General features: G+C 39.9%; 1 protein-coding gene across 11 annotated transcripts in view; it reads left to right on the top strand.

Annotated features, from left to right (window-relative positions):
* Positions 1-27,167, top strand: part of HECW1 (HECT, C2 and WW domain containing E3 ubiquitin protein ligase 1) — a 265,618-nt gene that overhangs the window by 160,272 nt on the left and 78,179 nt on the right. For 10 of the 11 annotated variants that reach the window (XM_035316511.1, XM_035316510.1, XM_035316515.1 and 7 more), the window contains 4 exons: positions 3,970-4,139; positions 19,557-19,699; positions 21,677-21,777; positions 23,019-24,380. In XM_035316511.1, the coding sequence (XP_035172402.1) occupies positions 3,970-4,139; positions 19,557-19,699; positions 21,677-21,777; positions 23,019-24,380 (1,776 nt within the window). The remainder of the gene's footprint in view (positions 1-3,969; positions 4,140-19,556; positions 19,700-21,676; positions 21,778-23,018; positions 24,381-27,167) is intronic. The other variant, XM_035316517.1, reaches the window with a different exon arrangement.

Raw genomic sequence — 27,167 nt, 5'->3', positions numbered from 1 at the left:
GGTTCTTGGAAGCATAAAGGACATTCAATACTTGTTGTCTTTTGCTGGAAGGAATTTGCCAACTGTATTAGAATGTTAATAGCAGCTTCTTAAAACTAATAGCTCTGCTGCTCATTGATCTTGACCTTTCTTCTGGTTTGTAGACTGTGTCTACTGCAGTAAAGTAAAATATACACAATCAAGAGACTAGATGGACTCAGTCTTCTTGGGACATATTTATAAACTATACAGAATAACTTTGTGTGTTATTTCTAGGAAAGTTTTTCCACATCTGTTGACAGAAAAGCTTCTCATCTCTTGGGAAGAACACCTTCTAACTTTGTTTCCTTATCTACTGACAGATTGATGTCCAGACTAACCATAGTTCATTTAGAAATCAGGCTGTTCTAGACTCTGGTTCTCACTTTGATTCACCATCCTTTTCTGTAGCATGAGTCTGATCCAGTACTTCACTACATCTGTAGGGAACTGAACTACCATCGTCACAATGGTTTTGCTGATCATTACCATCAGAGAATCTCCTTGCTGTGCATGACAAAATGTGACTCATATCCAAGTCATACCTCTCCCCTGACCATTTGAAAGTGTAGTCACTTGTACTGAGGCAAAATTAAACTTGGTAAACACAAATAGGTTCAAGCTGTGAATCAATTAGTATCCTCACCTGGTTCCATGTTCTACCACTAAACACACACTAACTTCCAGATTGCCACAAAGTTTGGGATGCTGCATGGAAAATGGATTCACAGAGTGATTCTTTACAAGAGAGGGAATGAGAGAGGTGTACGGCCCACCTTAAGGACAGAGGCCATATGCATGCACCTGACTAGAGCAAAGCTTCCTAAGATCTCATCCAGACACCCAGAGATCAGCATATATGGAAAGTAAGCCCTGAAGTTGGAAAAAAATTCATAATTCACTTGGGGGCAGCAGCAGACAACAGTTGGTGTAAGCTATTCGTATGCAGTGAGGTGAGCCTATCTGGTTTAGGATGCACGTACTTACGATTACTGGCTTAGGATGCAAATACTGAAAGTCTGTAGTAGTGAATTAGCCGGCAGTTTCTGCCAGTTCACCTGCATTTCTTTCTTCTGTCATCTTTCACGAGAGATGGCCTGACATTATCAAACTGATAGGTGTATAACCTCTTCCACACAAAAGTGTGATTTATGAGTAAGTGAGGAACTGACACATAGTATATTAATCACTTTTTTAATAGACTGAGTGAAAGTACACTTCTGAAAAGCAGGGTGAGTTACGTTGGTAGCATTTCCTGATATGTCTGCAAGAAATAGTAAAACTGCAGTGTATAGCAAGATGAAATCTAAGCATTCTGGAATTCATTAGTTTTATCAAAGATTTAAATCCAGTTAACCCCAAGTCCTGAGCATTTTCAGAACATTTTTCTGAAGACAGTACAGATAAGAGAGAGAAATATTTTCATTTGGGAAAGTGGAGCAGAAGGTATTCTTCTAATGGGGTGTTATACACCAGTGGTAAGAAAGTACCTGAGCCTTTTGGTTACAGCAAGTTACAGCATCCATAGGTTCCACTTCAGATTAGATTGACTTCTAGTTATATGCAGATGCCAATACAGCTTTATCTGAGCTTTTGTATTTTTGATGCTCTGTTTTTCATGGTGCCAAGAATTTGTGGTGAGATATATAAGTATAACTGCAATTTCTGTACTTGAAAAAGCTAGTTCTGCAACCCTATGTGCATTGGACATTAAAAATATAAGTTTCTAACTGACATTTTAACATAATTTGCTGTATCATGCAATGTAAGTAAGAAAATGACACAAAAAGATAAAATTTCTTGTGAGTTTGGCTTAATCGTTTTTCTCATCCAAATACAAAAATTAGACTATTAATTAAGGTTAGGAGTACCTTCACCTTCGTGAGTGATTAATTCCCACCAGTGGATAGAGGTTGGTAGATTATCATAATATGTATGTTCTTTATAATATATAATATAGATGTATATGTAATTGAACACTAGCTATTTTCTAGCAATAGAATATTTCTTTGCACAGTGGTACCAAAAATAGTATTGTTGCTATTTGAAGGAAAAAAAAATCAGAAACACATACAGCAATAAATATTCAGTTTCAGAATCTTTAGAGGAAATACCATAGAAGAAGAAAATAAGATCTCAGAGGTCTTTCTCTCCTCTCGTGTTATCAGCCTGACACGATTACACTGCTTGTCATTCATAGTGCTTTTGCAATCTTGGCTTCTATTTCTGGAATGCACTTTTAGCAGTACAACTTCCAAAGCAAAACAGTTTGCCATAAAGGATTTCAGCAGGGCTGGTAGATTAGATACCTACTAGTAACATAGAGATTGCACACTTGGAAAAGAAATCCATGTTATCAGTTTGAACCAGATCTTTTTCTTTGTATAAAAGCATTGCTAGGACCTTGGCAGAACATAGTGTCAGCAAAGTACTTTCAAATGGGATATTAGTACTGACATCCCCTTTTTTGTTATTTGTTAGAGAACATAACAAGAATAAGATTCTTAAAATACAGTCTGTTTCAGGACCATCTGTCCAACGTCTTTTGAATGTCTGCTACATGAATTGTGTGCTGGAATATGTAATCAAAATCAACCAAAACGAAAACAGTTGCTTTTTAGTTCACACATTTTATTGTGTTGGCTATTACCATAGGTGAAGGAAGCAAAATACAACTCAGTGAATATTTTCCCTGTTCTTGATATAGCTGTTTTCTGAAAATATGCTGATGTTGATGTGGAAAGTGCAAGATTTTCAGATTCATCCAAAATAATCTGTCTGGAGTGTTTTACACGGTCTCCCATAATGTGCTAGAATTCCTTTTTGTTTGTTTGTTTTATCAGTTCAGAGAGAGTTCAAGCACTAATGCTTTAAATTACTGTTTTTAAAACCCGCCTAAAAGAAAAAATACGTGTAAATTGAATGTTTAAGAATATATCTGAACAATTTGGGAAACCATCTTAACTAATATTTTGTACCTCTTCAATACAGTAAGGGGGAGAAAGTAGCTGGTGCTTTTAGCCTTGTGTGAAATTAAGCTTAAACAGAGGAAGAGAACCTCCATACAAAGAGACATGAGCAAAAACAAAAGCTCGACATGAACCAGCAGTGTGCACTTGCAGCCCAGAGGGCCAACTGCATCCTGGGCTGCATCAGCAGAGCAGTGACCAGCGGGTTGAGGGAGGTGATTGTCCCCCTCTGCTCTGCCCTCGTGAGGCCCCACTTGAAGTGCTGCATCCAGGTCTGGAGTTCCCAGCACAAGAAGGACACAGACCTGTTAGAGTGGGTCCAGAGGAGGACCACAAAGATGATCAGAGGGCTGGGATTTTCTCTGCACGTGTACAGCACTCCCTGGGAATTCTGCAGCTAGAAAGTCCTGCTGAAAACTTGGACATTACGTATATGAATTTCCTAAGTTAGCTCAGGTAAAGTTAACCCCTGCACAGAAAGTGGCGTTTTAAAGTAGAAAAAATGTGAAATGACTTCTCACGTAGAAATGATCTAAAAACTAAGTTTCATAGAAATAGAAAAATGATACCTATGAGAACTGGCATGTATTGTGTACCAAGTGTCATGTCTATGTGGTAAAATGAATGGATGGATCTCTTCTCGAGTTGTCCTGTCACTGGAATCAGGCTGAGCAAGTGCTTAACTCCTTAGAAAAAACAGTAGATCACTTCAATTTAGTTCCATAAACACCAATTTAGAAGCCACATTAGTCCGTACAATCAGGTTGTAAAATCTTCAGTTTCATTAGATAGTCATTTTTAAATCTTAAATCACAGAATTATTATAATTCAGCTTTATGTTACCTCACAAGAAATATAATGAATTTTTTATATTCCCACCATATTATTCGAATTCCTCACTGGTTTCCTATCAGTTTCTCCCAGAGAGCTATCTGCAATATGAAAAATTATCAGTTTATTTACCTTATTAACCTTCTTTCAGATTTCCAGGCTTTTGGTCTGAAGAAAGGAATGTTCTTCAATCCAGATCCTTACTTGAAGATTTCCATCCAGCCTGGAAAACATAGCATCTTTCCAGCGCTTCCTCATCATGGACAGGAGAAAAGATCGAAGATCATTTGTAATACGGTTAACCCAATCTGGCAAGGAGAGGTAAGCAGTTGAGCTGAAATTTGTTCAGTTGACCTGAAACTTGTCTTAAAACTTGGCAGTTATTCTAGCAATAGAAGGTTTTGGTGTGTTGTATTTTTTTTCAAACCCTTTTCTTGGCTGAATAGTTTCATGACTATTTCATGACTTCATATCTTAACGCAAAAGGCTTAAATAGTAAAACTTTCAGGATGGGTTGTACTTTGTGGATGTAGTTTATGAAGTTAATTATTGAAGGTAAGTGTAACTGAGAATTGAAAAATAAATTCGGGTCGTGTGAAAGGCTGCTGGTAGATTCTTGTAGTACTCTTACACTAAGAGGAGACATTATATAAAATAGAATAAATATAGCATGCAAATAAAAAGAATCTATGTGATTGAAAAACATCAGCAGTAATATAAATCAAAGTCAACTTTGGCACATTTGCTCATCACCTTGAAGAAATACTCTCTAGTCTGCTGCTTCCTTTTGGAAAGGCTTCGTGGATGTTAATGAGATCTCAGAGTTCAATTGCTGCCTGCTGTTTTTAAATTACACCCAAAAAGGAAACAGACAGGAAAGAATGAGGAATCTCTCTAAAATTAAAGGAGCCTGACATAAAGAGTGTGATTTACTGGTGTTCCCTGTCAGACCAATATTTTCACTGCAGGAGAGAGTAAAAGAAAATAAATAGATTAAATAGATTTATTCAAAATAAAATGCAAATTGCAAAGTAGTTTAGGGACAATTAGGTCAAGCTGCATAAGCATGACAATTTTAGTAAAGAAAACAGAAGAAATGTAGCTAAATACTCCAATGTTGAGGAGGATGGTCAAGAAATTAGGTATCATATCAGGTTATGCAACAGGTGAGCCTTTGCTGGGGGAAGGTTTGACACCTCAAAACTCATCTGAGAAAAATGCCTTCTAACAGAACTCACTTAAGTGGAAGGCCCTGTCAGGAGGCATCCACCAAACCATAACATCTTTCTTGCTCCAAGCATCAAACATATCTGGCTGAGGGGCCCCAGGTCAAGCTGAGGAGCTGGAACTGACATGGAGGATCAGAGAGTTGGCAGAAAGTAAAGTGCATAGGATGCAGGCCTAGAGGCAGGCAGGCGTGAAGAGGAATGTTGCTGTATGTGTGCCACATGGTGCATGGGATTTGTGGGAGTTTGCAGAGAGCATGGGTGCCAGGAGTTGATGCTCAAAGGAGGACACAGGATGTGGCTGTGGTCCCACTGTTCTCTGTCTGCCAGAGTTACCTGCTGAGGTGGCACACAAGCTGTCCATGTTAAAAGAGGGATGCATCAGCTGTGCTGATGGAGGCTGAAAGCCAGTTTTTTGGAAGCACTCGGTACTGGTTGGAAGACTTCTCTTGACAAAGACAACCAATGTAATTTTCTCTCACTTCAAGGTCTTTTTGCACTGCTGCAGGATAAAATAACCCCAGAGTAAGGATGTGGCCCTGATGAGGTGTCAATGGTCTCTTCTCCTCAGGGCATGAAATATGGTTGAGTTTGTGGTCCGACATTTCTTTTCCAGCAGAGTTTGGCAGTGAGTAAAGAAGAAACAATGAAATGGCCTAATGATGGCTATAGGAAAGGAAAGCAGAATTTCACGACTGGCTTCCAGCTTCTTTGTTCAGCCCCCTGGTTTTCTTGTGATCAACCACTTTGCTTCTCCCTTTCTGTTGTAAGCATTTTAGAGCATAACGAGTCTACAACAGAGTTGCCATTCGACATGTTATACTTCAGCATTCTCTTTGGTTGATGTGGAGGTGTTTAACTGCATGTACTCGGTCTGCAGTTTATATACACCTGCTATTATCAAGTCTTTGTTATTGAAAATACATTGGCTTCTCTGGCACAGAAGTCCCTAGGCTTCTTCAACTTTATGTTTTTATGGGGAAAGGGGAGGAGGAGGACTACAAACTATTGCTGAATTGTGGTGGTAGCCATTCTTCTGTCCTCCATTTTCACTGATGGATGTGAATACCTGAAATGAAAAATACTGAGAAAATTATAGACATTTCATTACATGGATCAGTCACTAGTTGTTATTCCACAAGTTTATATCAGGCAATGTATTGGTTCAGAAGAGTGGTTCTTTCCTAAGGTTCTCTGTCACAGCCCATGTAAATAGAAGACAGAATTTTTATTTTAATTTTTTTAAGTTGAATGACGTATCTAATTTATTTTGTCTGCTAACTTGAAAAAATCTGGAACAAGGAAATTAAAACTGTAGAAGTAACTGCAAACTGGTATCTTTGTATGTGTTCTTGATTACCCTTGAGCAAATTCAGAACAGAAAGTATTTCCTTAATTCTGTAGGACTTCACCATTGAAATAAAATCCTGGAGACTAAGAGAAGATGATTCATTTGCTTATATTAATTCATTCTGATATTCCCCCTCATATACCTAGCAGGTTGTTCTATTTGCAGAGTAACCACCTGCATTATCAGAAAACTCTAGAAGCACCATGATACCTCAGGCAATTTTTCATGTGTCATGCAATATTGATGATCTTCTTCATTTCACAGGCTATTCAAATACTGTTCAGCACAAGTTACCGTGAATTAAAGCTATTCTTCCATTGCTCTGTTTAGTTGTGCTTTAGACAAGAGGACTTTTTTTTTAAAAAAAAAAAAAAAGTTTCTTACTAAGAGATAATAGATAATTTGATGTTTTGGCGCTTGTAGAAGGGCTCAATGTGAAATGAAAGAGCCCTCACTGAGAATTGTTCAATGAGGCAGGTTAAAGACCATGTGGTATCTTACAGAGGTTGAGAGGGTCCTTCTGTGATGTTCTGTATGTTTTCACATGAGCATAACATCAGGTTCTGCTAAGCCAAAGTGTTGAATATGGTAGTGTGCAATGATGACAACTGATAAGTACTTTGGGGCAGATCCAGACTAATTACTGACGGTGCCTTAACCTCTACACAGTCAAGGAGGAGAAGTAGGCTGCTGCAGGAAATAAAAACAAGTTCTCTTCAGACGAGGAACTTACTGCTGATTCAAGGTTAATGGTCCAGGTTCTTTTCAAATTCCTTGCTCTACTTTTAATCTGGTGCATTCCTCAGCAACATCTGTACTGTTAAACAAAATAGATGAGGTCCTGGAAACCAGGTGACGCTGGACAGCTTGAATCTATGTGTTAAACTCTGTCATCTACAACATGTCAGCTGCATCCAAATGACTTGTTTGGAATGTAGTGACCCCATACCATTCCTGGCAGTTGGTTGGCACACTTCAGAATGATTGCCAATGACTGTCAACAGTTGTGGGCAACACGTGGCTCTGTGACACAATTTAATCTACTGATAGCAAGGTTACTGGTTTCCTCTAGGTATCTCTAACCTACCAAGGCCATTGAAATGCCATCCTTTTCAGACTGTAGGCAGCTGCAGGGAGAGGAATTGATGCTCATTAGAAGATGTTAACTGCAGGTGAAGGTGTGGATATATTTTAGCTGGCAACTGGATAAATGCAGAAACAACACAAAGAGCAGGGTTCAGAAAACAACCAGGTTGTTGTGCTGCTGCCCTACCTAGTAGTCTGTAGGGTCATGGCCCTGTAACCTCTTTCATTTTGCTTTTCCGGCTAGGCAGCATAGCCAAGCCTCAAGAGGAGAGAGACCTCTCAAAGTAATCTGTAGTTCAGAGTAATTTAAGATCATGTTTTGTAGTTGTGAACTTGTTCATTTGGGAAGAATCCCCACAATGGAAGGTATCTTTACGATCCAGAAGCACAAAAAGGCACTGCTGGACAGTGAAAGGGGCTGTGGCTGCTCTGCTTTATTTCCAGGTGTGCTGTTGTCAAGAAGGCCAGGAATTTCCAAATGTCATCCATTTGACTTCACTAGAGCTTCTCTGTATCTGAAATGTTTTGAAGTCAGAGTAATGTTTCAACTAATGCCCATACATACATTAAGTAGACACCTCACTAACAGTACACACAATTGCTAGATCATAGTGGGCGAGTCCTAGCATGCTAATTTGAGGTAAAATGCAAACTAAATCTGTGAAAAAAGTGTTCTTTTCCCAAATCTTCTGATTATCTGGTAGAGTTGGGGAAGGTGCATATTGACCATCTTTCTTCTAATACTGATATTAGAAGAATAACAACACTATTCACAGATCGTTTCATATTGGGTGAATGTATCTGCTGTCACATTCTTTGGAAAAAGCCCCTTTAAGAAGATTTTATTTGTCAGCCAGTACAAAGCGATAGGCAGTTCAGGCAAGCAGTACAGATCGTTGGGGATCATAAGCAACAGAGTAAACTGGTTCAAGAAGTAGTTCACATACCTCACGCTGACTGGCAAGTTCTGTCAATACGTTTGCAAATAAAGTACTTTAACCCATCTGGACTTTCCTAAAACCTATTTATGGTATTTCTTAACTGTGGCAGTTTGTTTGAACTAACTGCTTCTTTAGATTTTGTTATTTACTAGTGAGTAGATAGAAAGCCTCAAGGAGTGGGCAGTGAGATGGCTGTAAAAGTTGGCTGCTGAAACTATCCCGTATATTTAAAGTAGTAGGAAATATTATCTGTTAAATGACACAGTGAATTTAAACTCCTATAATCCTAGTTCTGGAAGAGTAGATTGCCTTGAATTAGCAGCCCAGTACTAGGATACAAACCAACTCAACTCCCTGCAGCTTCACTCTTTGTTTCTTTCCCTCAGCCTTTACAAATATTGTTAATGTTTTGGGTCGCCACTTTATCACTCTGAATATAGCTGCATTTCACTGGTGAGTTAATTGATGTGTGTAAGCAGAGATGTTCAGCAAGATCACTTAACAAATAGTAGTTAATGTGTCACATCTCATAAACAGAATTACAGTATTTGCACATGTATAACTTACACTCTCTGCACCTCAGATAACCTACAACCTTTCAAAAATGCTGCACTTGAATAAGTTGTCATGAACCCTGTCTCTTCAGACTACCAACACACAATCAGAAGGCAGAAACAGTCAGGGGCTTAAAGGCCAGGGGGTGCTGGAGAGAGGGTTTCTGTACAGGCACCAGTGGTAGGGTTTGGATGCTGGCTGCAAGAGTGCCAAGATTGTATGAGTGCAATTGGCTCTCTGAGTTATGTTTTGGAACTCCTTTTCTTATGATGCAGGTTTATAACTCAGCCACTGGTTTTGTGATCATAAATGCTAGACTGGTGTATGATGGATCACCCAGCAGTACTGGGACTGAAAAGGCACTTTGTCAAAGTAGCCAGAGCATGCAATATGGGGTTTATGTTAGCTCTGTGCTTCTCTTGAGGCTTTATGTTGGCCATATGATGATGTAGAACAAACCTAGAGTAGTGCAAGCAGGGGATACTTGACCAAAGATTAACATTTCCAGTAAAACTTTTCAAGATGCTTTAACTCTTTTTCTATCAACAGTATGAATTTAAACTGGATGCAGGTAGTATTTGATCTGATTTTGATCCAATATTAAGAGCACTGGATGTTGATGGTGCTACCATCACCTCACAGAATTAATGCACAATTTCATCAAAAGTCTAAAATTAAAAGAGCAACAGGAATATCACGCTGATTGAAGTTTTATTTATTTGAATTGTTTTGCTTAGATAACCTTTCTCCCCCTTCTACTGGCAAATACAAAATAATCTGCAGCAGAAACAGGCAGTCCTTTACACCTAACTGTAAGTCCACCATAGATACAGTGAAATCCAGATCCTGATTTTGGTACGAGTTTTGCCAAAGGTTTCTTCGGGCCTGAGTAAAGCCTTGTGAAAGGTAGCTTCAGCATATGACATTCTGATACACATGGCCATTTGAGCCAAACTATATTTGTTTTACACTTTTTGTGAGATTGTTTTAATATCCTGTGATGACTGACAAAAGCCCAAGACATCTTCAGTTCCTGCAGGAATGGGTTAAAGAGTTAAAAAAATATCTAGTTTATTTTAATATGTCATTCTTCTAGAAACACATTTTAATTGCAACTTCTGTGCTTAGAATACTAGCAATCTTGCGGGCCTTGTATTTTAGTACTCAAAAAAGTCCTAATATATTTCTAGTCTATTCTGTACTCATAAACTTGTACACAACATATGAGAGATGAAGAAAAACTGTAACTCTTAAAGCACTTAGTTTCTTCCAGGAGTTCTTCTAAATTTAACTGCTGAATCCCAAGACAAAGACTCTCTAGGAGTATTTGTAGGGATGTCCCAGCCTTCAGCAGCCATGGGGCTCTGTGTCCTAAGTTAGTGACACTACAACACTTTGCATTGTTATTGAGGACTAATACGTTTAAGAAACTGGAATTCCCCACAAGCTTATCCAGTTGCTCACATAAGTAGTGTTGTGTGGGGTGGCAGTGACATGTACAGGAGACTTTTGAATGGGGAGCAGAATCATACAGATGGAGAGTGGTGAGTGCATTAAGGATGTAGTTGTTTCAGTAGAGTATATGAAATGAAAAACCCACTAAAGAAATATTCAGCTAAAAGACTAAATCTGTCTTCATCCATCAAAAGTAATTTACAGCCTTTTAAGATTTACTTCTTCTTATACTGTTCCTGTGACATGATGGGTATCAAATAAATTCTGTTTAATTGTATCGCTTATGCAACTCCAAATCAAGAGCCTAATTCTTCCTGTCACCAATGTATTAATTTACCTACCTTTCACCAGTTATTAATTACTGTTCTTAGAACTTGACTTGCACTTAACTTGTCTAATCAGTGCTGGTGGACATACTTGGTTCATTTCAACAGCTTCCTTAATAGTGTTATTGAGAGCTCATCACTATGATCTATCCATATTCAGGGACGCAAATAATGTTGTTAAAAATAAAGCATGAGAATTAATCATCATCATCATTAGTTCACTTTCTATGAAAACTGTTCTCAGATTCTGGAAATGTTTTTATTATCTTATAAATGGATACAGATGTATTCTGCCAGGTCAGTATTAGCATGTGCCTTCAGTCTTTACCTCATGTTAGTCATGCACAAAACCCCCACAAAATCTGTTTATGGTGAGAAAATGAATTATCTGTGTATGTAAAACCATTGTTGGGTTTGAAAGCCAAAAAAAAAAAAAATCTTGGCACTAAAAAGCAGCTTGCTATCTGAACCTCCCTTTACTTCAGTGTTTTCAGATCTTGCTCCAAGATAACAGTAGTGATGTAAATTCAGATCTATGTTTATGTCTTTGAGATCGTTTGAGAGAATGGATGTGTCATCTGATCCTAGATATCCTTGACTCTGATTTGCATCTTTACGAGAGTGAATCCACAGGGAGGAGGCAGGTGTGCAAAATCGTTGTAAATGAGAGGAGTATCCTAATGACTTTACTGGCCAGAGCCTGAACTGATGATGATTAGCTCGAGTTAGTATGTGGATGTGGTTCTTTCCATCATGTCACTTTTGCTTCTCCTTCTCCCTACCTTCACTGTATTTCTAGGGAAATAACTATGGCTTGTTGATTTATGCTGCCTGGTAAAGTATCAGTTAAAGATTTTTCTTTTGCTAGTGTGTTTTTAAAGCAGTACCTTGTATACGTTCTCCAGTGTCTAATAAGGTGTGCAATACTGGTGTAGCATTTCTCGTAGTCAGGGGTTAAAAGGATCTCTCTCTCCCTTCCTGACTCATCATCAGCGTTGTAGGAACAAAGTAATCATTGGATCTTCAGTCTCTAACAAGTGGGACTGGTAGTGACAAATGCCTATCAGAAGTAGTTCCAAATGGGGAAAGACTAGAGACACTCCACCTCTGTTTCTAGAGCAAGTCTGTTTCCTCCAAGCAATGAAATTGTGGAGGGATGCCAGAACATCCTATAAAAAGGAAATAATTTAAGAAGGTACTGGGAAAATAATACAAATGCTAACTTGTTTTGTAGTTTATAGTTCTTAATTATTCAATGGGTCCATTTATATTAGTATTTCTGTTCAGGTCAAGAGTGCAGTTTCACAGCAAATCTCCCAATCTCCCCACTAAGGACACCACTCAGAAGTGTCAAGGCATGAGGACTGAATTACTGCCAGGGGAAAGCAAGCCAAGAGCTGTGCTTCAGAATTGCACCTCTTTTCAGCTGATAATGGGAGTTCAATCCAGGGGACCAGCCTGAAATTACTTCATGGTAAAACTTTTGCTAACATGCCTGGATTTGGCCATCACGTGCACAGCACCAGCTGCTTTTCTCTTCAGATCTGTTCCTGTTATACTATATGCCTTGCTAATATAGACATAGCCTTTATATTTTGTGGATCAGGAAATAACAGCCTCCACAAGGCCTTCTGACAGCTGCTTGGTACATATGCTATTTTTCTTCAGTATCCCAGAGGTCTTTAATCGTCCTTGTGTTCAGGCATTCTGGACACAGCTTCTTTTAAGGGATACACTTCACAGGTAATCATTTCCTTTAAAAGTCCTAATGCATTTCTAGAGGAAAACTAAAAGGTCTTTGGAGCTCAGCACTCTGAGCTTTCCTGCACTCTTTTCCAAGGCTTTTAACTGTCAGGGTTTTCCAGTCTAGGAGCAGTCTTCCAGGACAAATCACAGGAGCAGCTAGCTGCCCACCTCGTCCTTCTAGTGGTGCTCCTCACTGTGAAAGGGTCCTGATTTCCATTCATCTATATCTAACCTATGAACAGGAGCAGTCTCATCCTTGGCTGGTAAGGATCTCACAAGGAGACAACTGATCCACCACATGGATGGTATGGGGTCTGACACCTTTTAGGGCCAGGTGCCCAGTAAGAAACAAGTTGTTTGTAAGGGTAATTTCTTGACAGTTTTGTTGAGGCAATCTTCCATCTCCTCTGTGGAGTGTGCAGTGTCGTGTGTCATCTGAAGTTCTAAGAGTCATTTCATACCATGTGATGGTTGGTGTGATATGCAAGGTAATGTGTTGTGGCTGATGTTGTATTGTAGGTAGTTACTGGTTTGGGCTAATCAGAATAAAGGTTTAATTTCTTGTTGGTTACCCATCCACCCACTGACCACTGCACAGCAACTATAAACATTGGATCCCATGATATCGTAAGAGTTTTTTCCCCCATATTTTCACAGTGCATTTAACTTGAGTTTTTGATAAAAGGGCAAGTGAAAATATGTTCTAATTGTCACTGAAATTTTCTGTGGATTGTCCTTCCCAGGTGTCCTATTTTCTGCTGTTATCCAAATAAATACATAAACTATCATTGGACAAAGTCCTTTCCTTGGGTGAGGCTCTAGTGTTGAAACTAACTGATTTGGTAGGTGAGTTAGCACTTGAAAGCTATGTCTTCTTTTAAATGTGCTTGTAATAAAGTACAAAGAAAGCCACAGTCAAAGTCACAGACCAAATCCATGAAGTCATTTTAAAGTTTGGTTGACATTTGGACAGCTGGAGAAGCTAAACCTTCTGAAAAAGCTAAGTCAGAACATCAGAATATTAAAAATGCCAGAAATTAGATTTTCATTTTGTTATTTGTGGAAAAAGCCTGCTTATGGAAACTTGAGTATGCTATTTTACAGTTAGTCTCAGTGTAAACATCAGTGTCTGGATTCCAGCAGGTGCCATGAATTTCTTGTCCAGTTTTGCAGAGTTTGCACTAGCACTTGTGATTCAAGGAGCTCAACTTTTTGTAATTGTTTTGTAAAATGTGTAGCATGAATTGGAGTTCCCACAGGCACCTACTCTTGCAGGAAGACGGGTTTCTGCCCTTTCTTACCTCAGAATGATGCTTAGTAGCATCTTCACACCTGACCCTCTATAAATCTCTAACTTCCAGCATAAGCCACAAGGCCTATAAACACTATCCATCCTCCTTATATACAAAAAGAATCTGTACGATTTTTTTCTTAACCTTCATAGATACACACTCAATAAGGGCATGATGAGATATTAAAGCAGAGGAAGAGTATTTGAGAAATAGTAACCACAAGCAAAATCATTTTTAGGCTCTATCTGGTTTGTTTTAATAAAGCATTATGAGTTTTCTAGTCTTAATGAAAAAATTTGTTACAGAGTAGTTGAAAGTTGTAGATTCATAGGACTTATCCTTGATGGAAATTAAAGAAAATTGCATATATAATACACTACCCTGCTGAGGAAAAAAAAAAAGGAAAAAATTAGAAAATTCTGCAAAAAGTTTAATTTGCTTTGGGAAGGCTGAAATGTGGTTGCTGGGAAAAAATAAGATCCATTGGTATTTTCTAATTGTTTTGCATGTTTATAATTTGGCTTCATCATTTTGCCAGCAAGTGTGAAAATCCTTCCAATAACATCATTGAGGAAAACAAGAGAAAGGTTCTTTGTATTAACAAAAATCTAAAAATAGACTGTTCAAGCTTCTCAGACTGCTCAGCTTTCAGCTCACAACACACATTCCGACCAAGGACATTTTTAATTTAAAAATATAAAAAGCTATTTTTTTTAAACATCCCTTCTGGGAGCTGAATGTTATATGGCCATAATCTGTCTCTAGACAACAACTGTGGATCTAATCTTGATGCAGTAGTGATTACAGCAATATCTGACATGGCTCCACAGATTATACAGGAAAGAATTCTCCTTATTTGTCTTTGCCCACAGTCCCTTTCCTCTAGTGGCTCTGACCAGAAACAAGAATTTCAAAAGAAGTGTTTTTCCTGGATGACACAAATCAAGTAGCGATGATTGACAGAGGAGATGTTGGGAATAGGGCTTGTCAAGGGCTGGTACAGATGTAATATAGATGTCATGAGGTTTCACTGAGTAAACTGATTTCCACTGTTACTACAAGAGGTTATCATTTTCTGCCATCCTATGAGACTGTTACAAAGTCTTCATTGACATCAGCCATTTTCCTCCCTGTTACTACCATGTGCTTTGAACCAGACCTTGTTGTTTGAAATCCATTACCCAAAATGTCATCATATATACCACTGTTCTGTACTTGAATGAGGAGGATAATCCAGTTTTCTTTTCATAGTTGATAAAAAAAAATACATATTCACACAATCACGTAATGGTTTAAGTCAGGAAATCATCTGGTTTAACCCCTCTGCTTAAGCAGACACCTAAAGCAGATTGACCAGAACCCTGTCCAGATGGTTTTTAAGACAATTTTTATGTATCTCCAAGGAGGAAGACTCCATAACCTCTCTGGGCAACCATTGCTCGATCAACTAAAAAGTATTTCCTGACATTCAGAGGGAACCCACAGTGTTTCAGTTTGTTCCCATTTCCTCTTGTCTAGTCACTGGGCACCATGGAAAAGAGTCTGGCTCCATCTTCTTTGCACTCTCTCTTCAAGTATTTATGTATATTGATGAGATCCCCCATAAGCCTCCCCTTCTCCAGGCTGAACAGTCCCAGCTCTCTCAACCTTTCCTCATAGGAGAGATGTTTGAATCCATTAATCTTTGTGGCCCTTTGTTGGACTTTCTCCAGTATCTCCATGTCTCTCTTGTACTGGACACCCCATAAGAGGCCCCATGAGTGGCCTCACCAATGCTGGGGGGAAGGATCACCTCCCTTGACATGCAGGGGCCACCAAACATGGTGCCAGGGGTTGTTCCTCCCCAGGTGCAGGGCTTAGCACTGCTCCTTGCTGAACTTCATGAGGCTCCTGTCAGCCCATTTCCCCATCCTGTCAAGGATGGTACTCTGGATGGTAGCATAACCCTCTGGTGTATCCACCACTCCTCCCAGTTTTGCAAACTTGTTTAGGGTATCCTCTGCCACATTGTCCAGATCATTAACAAAGATGTTAAATCGGACGGGACTAGTATTAACCCTATGGGTACTCTGCTAGTCACTGGCCTCCAGCTAAACGTTGTGACACTGATCACCACCATCTGGGCCCAGCTGTTCAGCCAGTTTTTGGTCCATCTCACTCTCTGCCATCCAGCCCATACATCAACATGTGAGGAGACAGTGTCCAAAGGCTTACTGAAGTCCAGGCAGACAATATCTGCTGCTCTCCCCTGATCTGCTGGGTTGGTCATTTCATCATAGAAGTTTATCAAGTTGGCCAAGTATGACTTCCTTTTGGTGAATTCATGCTGTTTACTAGTGCTGATCTTGTCCTTTGTGTGCCTGGAAATGGTTTCTAGATTAATTGATCAGCCTGTAATTCTCTGTCTTTTCCTTCTTGCCCTTCTTGAAGACAGGAGAGACTTGTGCTTTCCTCCACTCTCCATGCATTTCGTCCAATTGCTGTGATCATTCAAAGATGATTGAGAGTGACCTCACAACAATGTCTGACAGCTCCCTCAGTACTTGTGGACATCCCATCAGGGCCCAAGGGCATATGTACGCCCAGTTTGTTTAACTATGCTCTGACCTGATCCTCTTCCACCTAGGGTGTATCTTCCTTGTTTCAGCCTTTCCCCTGGGATTCCTGAAGGCTGGTCTTCCTGGTAAAGACGACATTCAGTACTTCAGCCACTTACATGTCCTGTATAAAGAGGTCTTCCGTTTCTTTCAGCATTGGGCCCACATTTTAGAGAAGACCATGAAATGCAGGGTTCTTTTTCTTGCAGATAAATATGATATTAAGGGCCAAGCATGGAATAGTGTAAAAGCAGCCAATGTTTTATAACTAAGGTACAGGGGCTAGCACTTTTCAGAAAAGAAGGTGAAGGAAAAGAAAGAAATGAGGGTTTGATATGGTTCTGCAACCAAAGATGACAGTCTGATCTTTAAATGTTACAAGAACTTGCATGTTTTCATAAATGATTGGTGATTCTTGAAAGTGAGTTTATCAAACCTCAGTGTTTTGCTGGGACCCATTTTTTAAAGGGCAGGTGGTCAGTGTGTTCCTCAAAACAAGGGCTCCTTAGGGAGTTTCAGGGTGGATGGCCTAAGCCAGAGGCATCCATAGTCATGGATTACCTCTAAAAATATAAGATTTAAAATTAGATGAGAATAACAGTGGGAGCAGGTGCTTAGATAATGGAAATTAATGTAAAATTATTACTATTTTACCAGCTCTCTCCAAAGCCATCTCTCCGAGTTCAGCTTCGATCTCAAACTGCAGTAGTTTCCAAATGGTAAATCTTTTGAGCCCTGACACGGGACACTTCAGATCTTAAAAGCTTAATTGTGTTTCCAAGACACTGCTGTTTTCAAATATCAGAACATTCGTCTAGCAGAAGTGCTTGGAAACTGTGATCATGGGCCAGGACAGTCTCATAAATTCCCAAATACAGTGTGGTTGGCAGGTGGTGAAGTCAGAACACAGTTTGATTTTACGGATTATATGGAATATCACTGTATTTGTATGCCTAAGTGGCACAGCAGTCTGAGGAAAAAATAGACTAACACATCTTGCTCCATGTGTCCATTCTCTCTGCTCAGTTGCTGACAAATGCTCTGGAAAATGTCAATGTGTTTCTTGTGCGAGAAAGGGACCATCAGGCTCGGTTCCATCTGATATTATGGAAACAAATGTCCATGAAGGTTCTGATTTACTTCAGAGCTGTACCACAAGACAAAATATTAGTAGCATAGGAAAGTGCAAATCATTTATCTAGGTTTTTCTTTCCACTTACGGACAGTTCAGTCTCTACATCTGTGTGTGCATGCTCTAACTCACAGAAATTGTTTTTCAGCATAGGTGTCAACAACATTATAATGGAGAATTCATTAAATGATAAGTTGCTGTACATCAAAATAATCTAATTTAGTTAAAAGTTATTTACTTTCTTCTGCTTTCTTTGCAAGTGTCATGAATTGGCAGTTACCCAAGTTTTTTAGCAGGTGAAATAGTAATAATACAACTTACTTTGATAAAGCAGCTTCCAAAATACATGAGAAATTAATGTTCTCCCCTTTGTAAGGTTTAGGTTCTTTGGTAACCTGTTGCAAAGATGTAGAAAATAAGAAAATAATGCTTTGCTGTCATTTGAAATGTATTTCTCTGAATGTTTGCTTTTTTTTTTTTTTTTTTAAAGAGACTTAATTAACACAATGTCCCACTCATGTTGCTTTCACTTGAAGTTGTTCAAACTAAGTATTTCTGAAAATTAGATCATGATCCAATAGAGCAAACAATTCAGGGCTTAACTCCAAGCCTCAATAACCCAGAGCACTGTTCTGTTGTGAAGATTGTTTTTGGCATTGTAAAAACTAGAAAACCCTTTCATCTATCTCAATATTCACTTACTACAGAAGTCAGCTTCCAGTTTAATACTGAATTTTCAGCTAGACAAACAGCAGTCTTACAGACAGACAGCTTTTGTGTGCCACAGCAGAGATGCCTTTTTTTTTTTTTTTTTTTTTTTTTTTTGTTCTTTTTCTGATTGATGATATCTTAGTAGTAGCAGGTCTTTTTGGAAGAGAGGATTCAGTAACTCATGTCACCAGCTTCCAGTCTGTGCTGAATTTAGGCAAATTCAGGAAATTAGGAGCCAGCAAGGCCAAGTTAGCTAATACATTTGCTTTTCATTATTATTCCTAAATAACAAGGTCTGCTTTCCTTATGGGGACACACCTACATCTCCAGGTGCTGTAATGCTCTTATGCTTTGAATCTGTATACATGAAAGTCCTTGCACTTAAAACCTAAAATATCACCCTCCTTCCTGAGGTTTGCATGCACACATTCACTAAAAACTTACTGAAACATTACATGTATGTAAAAGTAGATGTTCTTAAAACCAAATCAGCTGAACTGGTAGTAGTCACGTGTTTCAAAGCCTGCAGTGACACCAGCAGTTTTAGATGTTGCTATTCCTATCTTCCCTGGTACCATTGGATCTGGTAGCCTGTGCCATGGCTTACCTTCTGGTTTAGCTTTGTGGAATCATATTGTGGGCTAGGTTAGGAGATTGATACAGATAAACACTAATTTCAGACTGTTTCCTTCTAAGGTAGGGCTGGCATGAGAAAGAGAGGGAGAAATTTCAATATATATCTAAATATATATCTAAAAATTATGATCAGCTGTCCATCCCTTCAGTAGATCCATACTTCTCAATAGCTGAGGTGTGCTGCACAGCTGAATGGCCACGGGTCTGGAGGAGGGAAATGGCTGACTAAACATCTCTTCAGGCTGCCAGTTCAGTTGTACTTCGATGCAGCTATTTAAAATTTTTAGAAGGTGGGGAGGGGGGAAGGAAAAAACATAATCTGTTATGATTTACATTCACATTTAGATCAGTAATCACTGGTAGGGCAGAGTTCATTAGATTCCCATAGGTGTACTGTCCTTATCATAGACAAGCCTTTTCTAGAGAGGTTGGATGCTAATATGATATGAGTAAATTAAATTCCTGCATTCCCCAAGCCTGATTATATAATGTTACACAGTACCTATAGGGTGCTTTTACCCACTTGCTTTGAGAACAAGCTCTTTTTATTTTGCAGGCCTATGTCTTGGGGTCCAAGGACTGTCAAAAAGCCAGACAGTCCCACAGATGGATCAGATGCTAGCAGGATTATGTTGTCGTGGCTTGGATACCAGCTTCATGTTCTGTGCTCTTCTTTTCTTGCAGCAATTCAGCTTTGTCTCCCTGCCCACGGATGTCCTGGAAATAGAAGTTAAGGACAAATTTGCGAAGAGCCGACCAATCATCAAGCGTTTCCTGGGAAAACTCTCTATGCCAGTTCAGCGCCTCTTGGAAAGACATGCCATAGGGTAATTTTGCTGCTCATGTTACCTCAAGTTTTTTAAGGAGTGTGCTGCCATTTAAGTCCCTAATGATGTATCATTATAGTGTTACAATGATGTTGAGGGGGAGTTATCAAACTGAGAGTTGCCTGTTGAATTATGTTAATTAGAATTTATACAACTACCATCCAGCCAGTGATTTCTTTCTATAACCTTATCCATTGCATTTTGAAACATGAGAGCTGGCATTTAAAAAATATTTTGTGTGTATCATGACCACAAATCTGGAGAGTGCAATATTTTCAATTTAAACATTATTTTAATGTTATCAACGGGCTATTTTCATGTTTCAGAGAATTAATATGGGCTAAAATCTTGCCAAATCTGTTCATTTAATTTCTAAACAGTGGAGATACTATAAAAATGTGTCATGTTGTAACTAAATCTTTCTGACCTTCCCCTGCTGCCAAGGAATAACTGATTCAAATCAGCAGTCCCACCCTGCTTCCTCTTTTTAAGAATATCCTGGGAAGGTGTGTGCAAAGTATCACACGCCAATTTATGAAGGGTGGATAGCTGAAAAGTTGGCTGTAAACTCTAAGGTTTAGACCTTGAGGAGCAGGGAGAGAAAGAGTAATCGACTGAGAAGAACATAGGCAATGTAGTTCCCAAGGGGGCACTTCAGAAAATTGGATCTCAGTTCATCAGAACAGCAGGAAGCTGAGCTTGTTGGAAGTGTTTTTGAACAGCTGTTTCAGAAACTGGCTGTGATATTGACAGCTGAATCTACCAGAAGGGACTAAACTACCTCCCTGTTTCTCAAGTAAGAATGATAGAGTGGCTTTTTAGAAACCAGATGGAAAAGAACAGCTTGGGTAAGGTAGAGCCCTATAACTGATATAATTGGCTTCCCTCAATGTGGAAAGATTTGTCATCATCATCTGATTATATCTTCCTATTTTACTTCCTTATGGTAAACACTGTCTATCTAAGGATATACTTTGCCAAGAGCAGTGCCTCCAGCCTGAACCTAGATCTGGTTTAGTTTTAATACCATGGTGGCTTTTAAATCTCAGGCAAGCTCAATGAGAAGTATACAACCAAGTTAAGAAAGATCATGTGCAAACCTTGAGATCATCTCATTTATATGAGTTTCCAATGCATGTGAAACTATCCTAGCAAATATATTGGGCCCAACTGGAAGTTAACTATGTTTCTTCAAAAGATGTATAACTATTACTCTCTAGTGAACCCTCTGCAGTCAAAAATGCTTTGCAAACATTGATTCAGCCTAATTTTGGGCAGCTGGGAAGTTAATCTCTTCTGTAGTTTCATTCTGTTCTGAGGGGTGGATGGAGTGTGGCAAAGGGAGGGACCTGCACAAGGACAGAATGGAGTCATTGATCAACCTTGTCAGGAAGGTGTTCTCCTGATATTTCAGCTTCATAGAGGTAAGAGGGGTGGAAAGAGATGAAGAGTAGTCGTTCAACCAGTTTGAAACAAGAAAGTGGTAAGCGGGGATTGGCCTGTCCAGGATTTGGAAAGAAAAGACAAGAAAGCTGAATTTTATGCGGATGGTGAAGGGAAGGAGATACAAAAATGTGAGGTTCTGCATAAGGGTAGATACAGTCAGATCAGCAAGGAAGTAAAGTCTTGTTACAATAGCTGAAGTGGGAGTTGTTTGCTTCCCATGCTGATATTCTCATACCCATGCTGCAGAAGTTCCATTCCCACTGTTCTCTCTCTCTATATATATACATATGTGCGTGTGTATCCCAGAAGCCTGTCTGAATCACTGACGCAGCTGTTCCATTGTAATTGAAGACATTGTCCTCTCCTGCTCTGCCATTTGTTCTCACGTATGCAAGTCAACATGCCCTCATGGCTGGGTTGAATAGACTTTGAAACTCATTATGTATTTTTGTAGGACACAGCAGCTTTATCTGTGGACAGTAGACATTTGATAGGTTGTAGTCTATTGTGACAATATTTGTTTTCTTGCAGGGACAGGGTTGTAAGCTACACTCTTGGTCGCAGGCTTCCTACAGATCATGTCAGTGGCCAGCTGCAGTTCCGATTTGAGATAACTTCTTCTATCCATCCAGGTAATTCTTAATCTTTATGTATCATTTATCTACAACCGTCTTTTTGGTTTGCATTCATTTCTCCTCAGAAATCTGAATTTGTTCCTGGCTGCTCTGGAACTTTAGGTACACTTGTGAGCAAAGGAAAGTGCATAAAACCTCCTGTCACAGGATGCATCGTCATTTCTTCAGTCATCATTTCTTCCCTGTTTCCCCTTAGCTTGCAGCTACTGCTCTATGCCCCTGTTCTTGGCAGCTTCAGATAGTCTCCCTTGTCAATGGGAGAAAAGAGGATGGAAAACTAAGGTCCCATCTGCTTCCCTGTCATCTGTCCTGAGGAAGTGCTAGATGGACTGTTATTTGTAGAGTCATGAGCATTTGAGCACTTTATGAGTAAAATGGAGAAGTAATAGTAGAGATGTCTGAAAACTTCCTCATTTTGCTTTCTTTTAATTTAAGAAAAGTGTAAAAGAAAAATTATTTTAACCCTCCTACCCTCCCTTTTGATTTGGTTCTGTTTTAGGTTCTCTTGTAGTTATTAGGAAGTCACTGTCATGATGGTGTCAGTTTGAACTTTGGTTTCATGTAACAATCTCAGTAGTATTGACCAGGGGCCTTTTGCTTCACTAGGGTAGGGTCCTCTCAGGAAAACTTTGTCAAGCCAGCAGCTGCATTTGTAACTGGAAATTGTGACCTGCCCCTTGCTGGACAAAACTGACTTATTTTCTTTTGACTGGTAGGTGGAGTCAAAGAGCCCAGGTTGTCCAGCATCTGGGAGGAGATCGTACAGATGGGGATCATATCAAAGGATTTGGGGGAAAAGTTTCCAGCTTTCAGGGCGTGATAAGCAGTTTGTTAAATTCTCTGCTGTAGAATCTTACCATCTGCATGACAAGAAAAATGTAATTAAAACTTCAGGGAAGGCTTCCTTGTCATTCCCATAATATTCCTTCTTAAGCCAGTTGACTCAAAGAGAAGTTTCAGGAAGGTGTTACCACCAGGTTATGTTGCAAGGAGGAAGGGTGCTGAATATAGAATGCCACCATGAGTAAGCCCCGTAATCGTTAAATCCACCGTACCAAGGCTGCATAGCAAAAAAGCAGCATTTCTTGATGGTTGCTCAGTTACCCACTCATTTAATTCTGTAATTTATGCTTTTAATTTTCTCAGATTGCTGTGGATGCCTGTGCCCCCACAGCCAAGCTTCCGGTTCAGTCAGCACTTTGTGTTAAAGGAGTAATTTCTTTTCCTGTCTTATACAGATGATGAAGAGGTCTCCATTAGTGCAGATCCTGAGCCAGCTGACCTCCAGGAAAGCCCTGTGAACAACCCCGCAGAGGAAAGCCTCGGTGAGCCTCCATGCATCAACACGGTGACCTCAGAAAACACAGCTCCAGAAGAGCTAAATGGATACAGTGTGAACAGTATGGATAGCCCAGGGGCTGTCAAACCACCTGGGGAAGTCAACCAGAACAACGTTAAGGAAGAGCTAGCAGGAGATGGGGAGGTTGATACGGTGCCAGTTCCTGAGCCCTTGGAATCCATCCCAGGAGAAGTGCTGCCTTCTTTGAGTGCCACGGACCTCACGGAGCAACTGGCTCTGCTGGCTTGCATGTCTCCTCCTGAGACTGAAGCTAGGGAAACCCACAAAGTCAATTCTGGTTCTCAGGAAGATGGAGTCTTGAATAGCATAGAATCTTTAGATGTCAATGAGGTGAGTGCAGATGTGCAAGCTGGCAAGGATCTACAGAAGAGTCAGGAAGAAGGAGCTTCAGCCCGGGAGGAGGAAGACAGCAAGCTCCAGCTGAGGACCACAGCAAAGAGGAAAACCAGACCATGCTCCTTGCCTGTGTCTGAACTTGAGACAGTTATAGCTTCAGCTTGTGGTGAGCCAGAGACCCCTCGCACACATTATATACGGATCCACAACCTGCTCCACAGCCTGCCCTCAGCACAGATGAGCAGCGATGGGGAAGAAGAGCAAGATGGTGGCAATGGTGGGGAGAACGATGAAGAGTCCACAGTCAAGGAGGCATTGGATAAGGAGGTGGTCAGTGAGAGTGAGACAATGGCAGCAGAGCCTCCTCTGGAAAATGAGGTCGAAGAGAACTTCAGCCAATGCACGGTGCCTCCCAGGACCTTGGACGAGCAACTCTCTGACTTAAATGATGGGCTGTTGGATGGGGAACACCCCAGGACAGGAAGCGAGAGCGAGTCGAGCTCCAGGCCCAATGGCGACAACGAATGTGAGGCGTGCGACACTTCCTGCTACAGCCCCTCCTGCTATAGCACCTCCTGCTACAGCACCTCCTGCTACAGCACCTCTTGCTACAGCACCTCCTGCTATGACAGTAACAATCGCTTCTCCAGCCATACCCGCTTCTCCTCTGTCGACAGTGCAAAGATTTCTGAGAGCACGGTCTTTTCCTCACAAGATGATGAGGAGGAGGAGAACAGTGCTTTTGAGTCAGTGCCAGATTCAGTACAGAGCCCTGAGCTGGACAGGGAGCAAGTGGATGGCTCCTCCCAGTGGCCAGATGAACTAGTAGCTCATGGTGGGAATCCACAAAGAGCCACAGAAAGTCTAGACACCCCAATAGCAGGTCCAAGCAGCAGAAGAGAAGGTTAGATCCTGAGAATCAATGCGCTGAGCAACCTTGATTATCTGGATGTCACAGAAGGCATCAGATAATCGAGGTTTCAGATAGCTCACGGTTTATTTCCTATAAATTTGGGGGCTCTGAGCTGGGTGATATATCAGGGAGGGTTGGATAATTGAGCCTGTCTTTAAAAATCCCAGTAATCTCCCAGTATATACAGATGAGGATCCGCATGTAAGGATTCCTGTAGATATACATGCATCATTATAAAATCAAGATTAGCTGAAGTTATGTGGCAGATCAGCATTATCACATCCACCAACCCATTCCTTATTTCCTGGGATTGTTTCATTTCACATATCTGATGTACTGCCATGTCTCTGGTAGCCAGTGAGAGGACCCGCTTGCGCTTGTCAAGGAGCAGATATGCTGATTTACTCCAGCTAAAGACCTGGGCCAGTGCCTGTATATGATTGGTAGCCCTACACAGTCATATACGTGGAGAGAAGCAAATATTTGCTAGTTAGAAATGAAACCAGCTGCCTCTTACAAAGCCTGTTTACTCCAATTTCCCAAATATCAAACAGATTTACATCAGATTTCGCAGACCACAGAGCAACTCAGAGATTTTTTTTTTCTCAAAGATGCTTTGAAAATTTAACTATATCAAAGTTTTCATCTCATCTTTCTCTAGAGATAAAACATAACTAAGAAAATAATTTTTGTCTTTTTAATTTAAGTGTTTTTTTTTGTTTGTTTGTTTTTCAATCTTTCCAAATTCTTACATTAAATTATTGCCTTTGGTAAGTTATTTTGTATAGTTACATAAAGGGTGGATTTGGTAATTTCTCTTCAGCTCATTTATTTTTTTTTCAGGCTGAAGAAGTAAAGGCCTCAGCAGCAGCTGAGGGTTGTACAGCAAGGTCTTTGCATTTCCAGGTTCTGAGTCAGCTTTATCCTGGTATAAGTGACACCAAATTTAAACAGCATCAAGAGGATAACTTATCTGGGGGTGACTGGGAAAGCACAGCCAAAGCATCGTTCTGCCTTTTCTGTGTCCATTCCCACTTCATTTACCACTTCCACTGCTCTGGCAGAAGTAGGAGGTGTAAGGGTGTCCTTACATACTGGACTGTGTAAAGCCTTTTATAAACAGCTGGGCCTAAGCAATTATTCACTCTGGAGAACAGATTGTGGCCCAAAAAATTAAATTCTCAGAAGTGAAGAGAGATAGAGAAATCCCCAGTGAGGTGAACCTTCTTCCTTGAAGGCGAGGGTATTTGTATATGGGCAGCATTTATGTGCACATATGCCTAGGAAGGCATGAGTGTGTGTGTGCGCATGAGACCATGCTTACAGATCTGATGGTTACTTTGGGCTACGTGCACTTTTGAAAGGGGATGTGGGGAGAGGGTGTCTTCTGCATACGGATTCAGTACAGCTACGAGACTGTCCCTCGAGCCTGTATAAAGCTCACTGCAGCATTCACAGCGACTTTGATTAGCTGAGAGAATGTCTAAAGGGCAGCCCTGTTCTTAGCACTCTTGATATCATCAGGGGGTACCTCAGTAAACGTGCACATTGTTTCACAATTTGGCGGCTGTTACAAACACAGTAGATGTGGTCACCTCCGTCTGCTCCAGGTGACTGACACTACCGTGCTTCCACTGGCTTGGCGTAACTGTCTTGACTAGGGGAGAGTCAATTGTGGTGAGGTAAGTAAAGAAACACGGATGTCTGGTAGTTTGTGCTACAACACCTGTAGTAACAGCACCATTTTTTAGGCTATGAGAGATGGACTTTCAGCACTGAGCAATAACTTATGTAACTCTGCTGTCTGTTCAAAACACACAGCAGATGTGACCGTGAGATACGCCTATACACAAGTGGTTTAATGAAGACATTTAAGAGGCCATACGGTATCATCAGAGCATCTAGAAGAGGGAGTATTTTTGTCTAAGCAGTTTTTCTCACTTCTGGATGGTGTGAGATTTTTTTTAAGTTTCACATAAAATTGGCTTCTGAAGCCTTCTAGCTGTTGGTTGTTTAAGGAAAATGTATAGAGATATATATTTAGGCAATTTCTTTTTCATTTGATAGCTGTGTTATTTTTTTTACAGAATATTCTTTCTTAGGGTACTAAGATACTGACATTAAAGACAGTTAAAGCAGCCAGCACACAGAATTTGGTTTAGCTGAAAGGTCTGTTTTTAATTTTTAAGTATCTGTGTAATTTTCTGGTGATGTTGGAAACACTAAATATTTTTCCCTAAGCTATATCTTTTTGATGCACATAAATGTTTTATTTATGTAACTTAGATTGTATCTCTGTAATACAGACCCACCTGGAGCTGGAGGTTGTAGCAAAGAACTGCTACCACACAATTTGAAAATATGTCCATTATTAGGATGAATAGCCCTGATTTCTAAGGTTTTAAGGAGAGAACAAGAAGGAATCTGAATTCTAGAACCTGCAAAGTTTTATCTTGCAGTTTCCTCATTCTCACAGTTAAGTCTAAGATGAGGAATAATTTTTCATCCTTATCATAAGCTTCTTAGTTTCTCAGAGGATTCTATAAATATTGAATGGATCTTAAGTTACTTGTTCCTCTCAACAGAACATGAGTTTGGATATTTGTTTAGGTTTCATTTATTTCATACTCAGATACATAGATATATATACAATGTTAGTGTTTTTAAAAACTACCTCTGCACTGTCTACTTACTGTGTGTCACTTCTTCTTCTTCTTCTTCTTCTTCTTCTTCTTCTTCTTCTTCTTCTTCTTCTTCTTCTTCTTCTTCTTCTTCTTC

This window comes from Oxyura jamaicensis, chromosome 2, assembly GCF_011077185.1.
Source record: "Oxyura jamaicensis isolate SHBP4307 breed ruddy duck chromosome 2, BPBGC_Ojam_1.0, whole genome shotgun sequence".
Classification (NCBI taxonomy): Eukaryota; Metazoa; Chordata; class Aves; order Anseriformes; family Anatidae; genus Oxyura; species Oxyura jamaicensis.
Note: the sequence above shows the minus strand (reverse complement) of the source record. Positions and strands in the feature narration are given on the sequence as shown.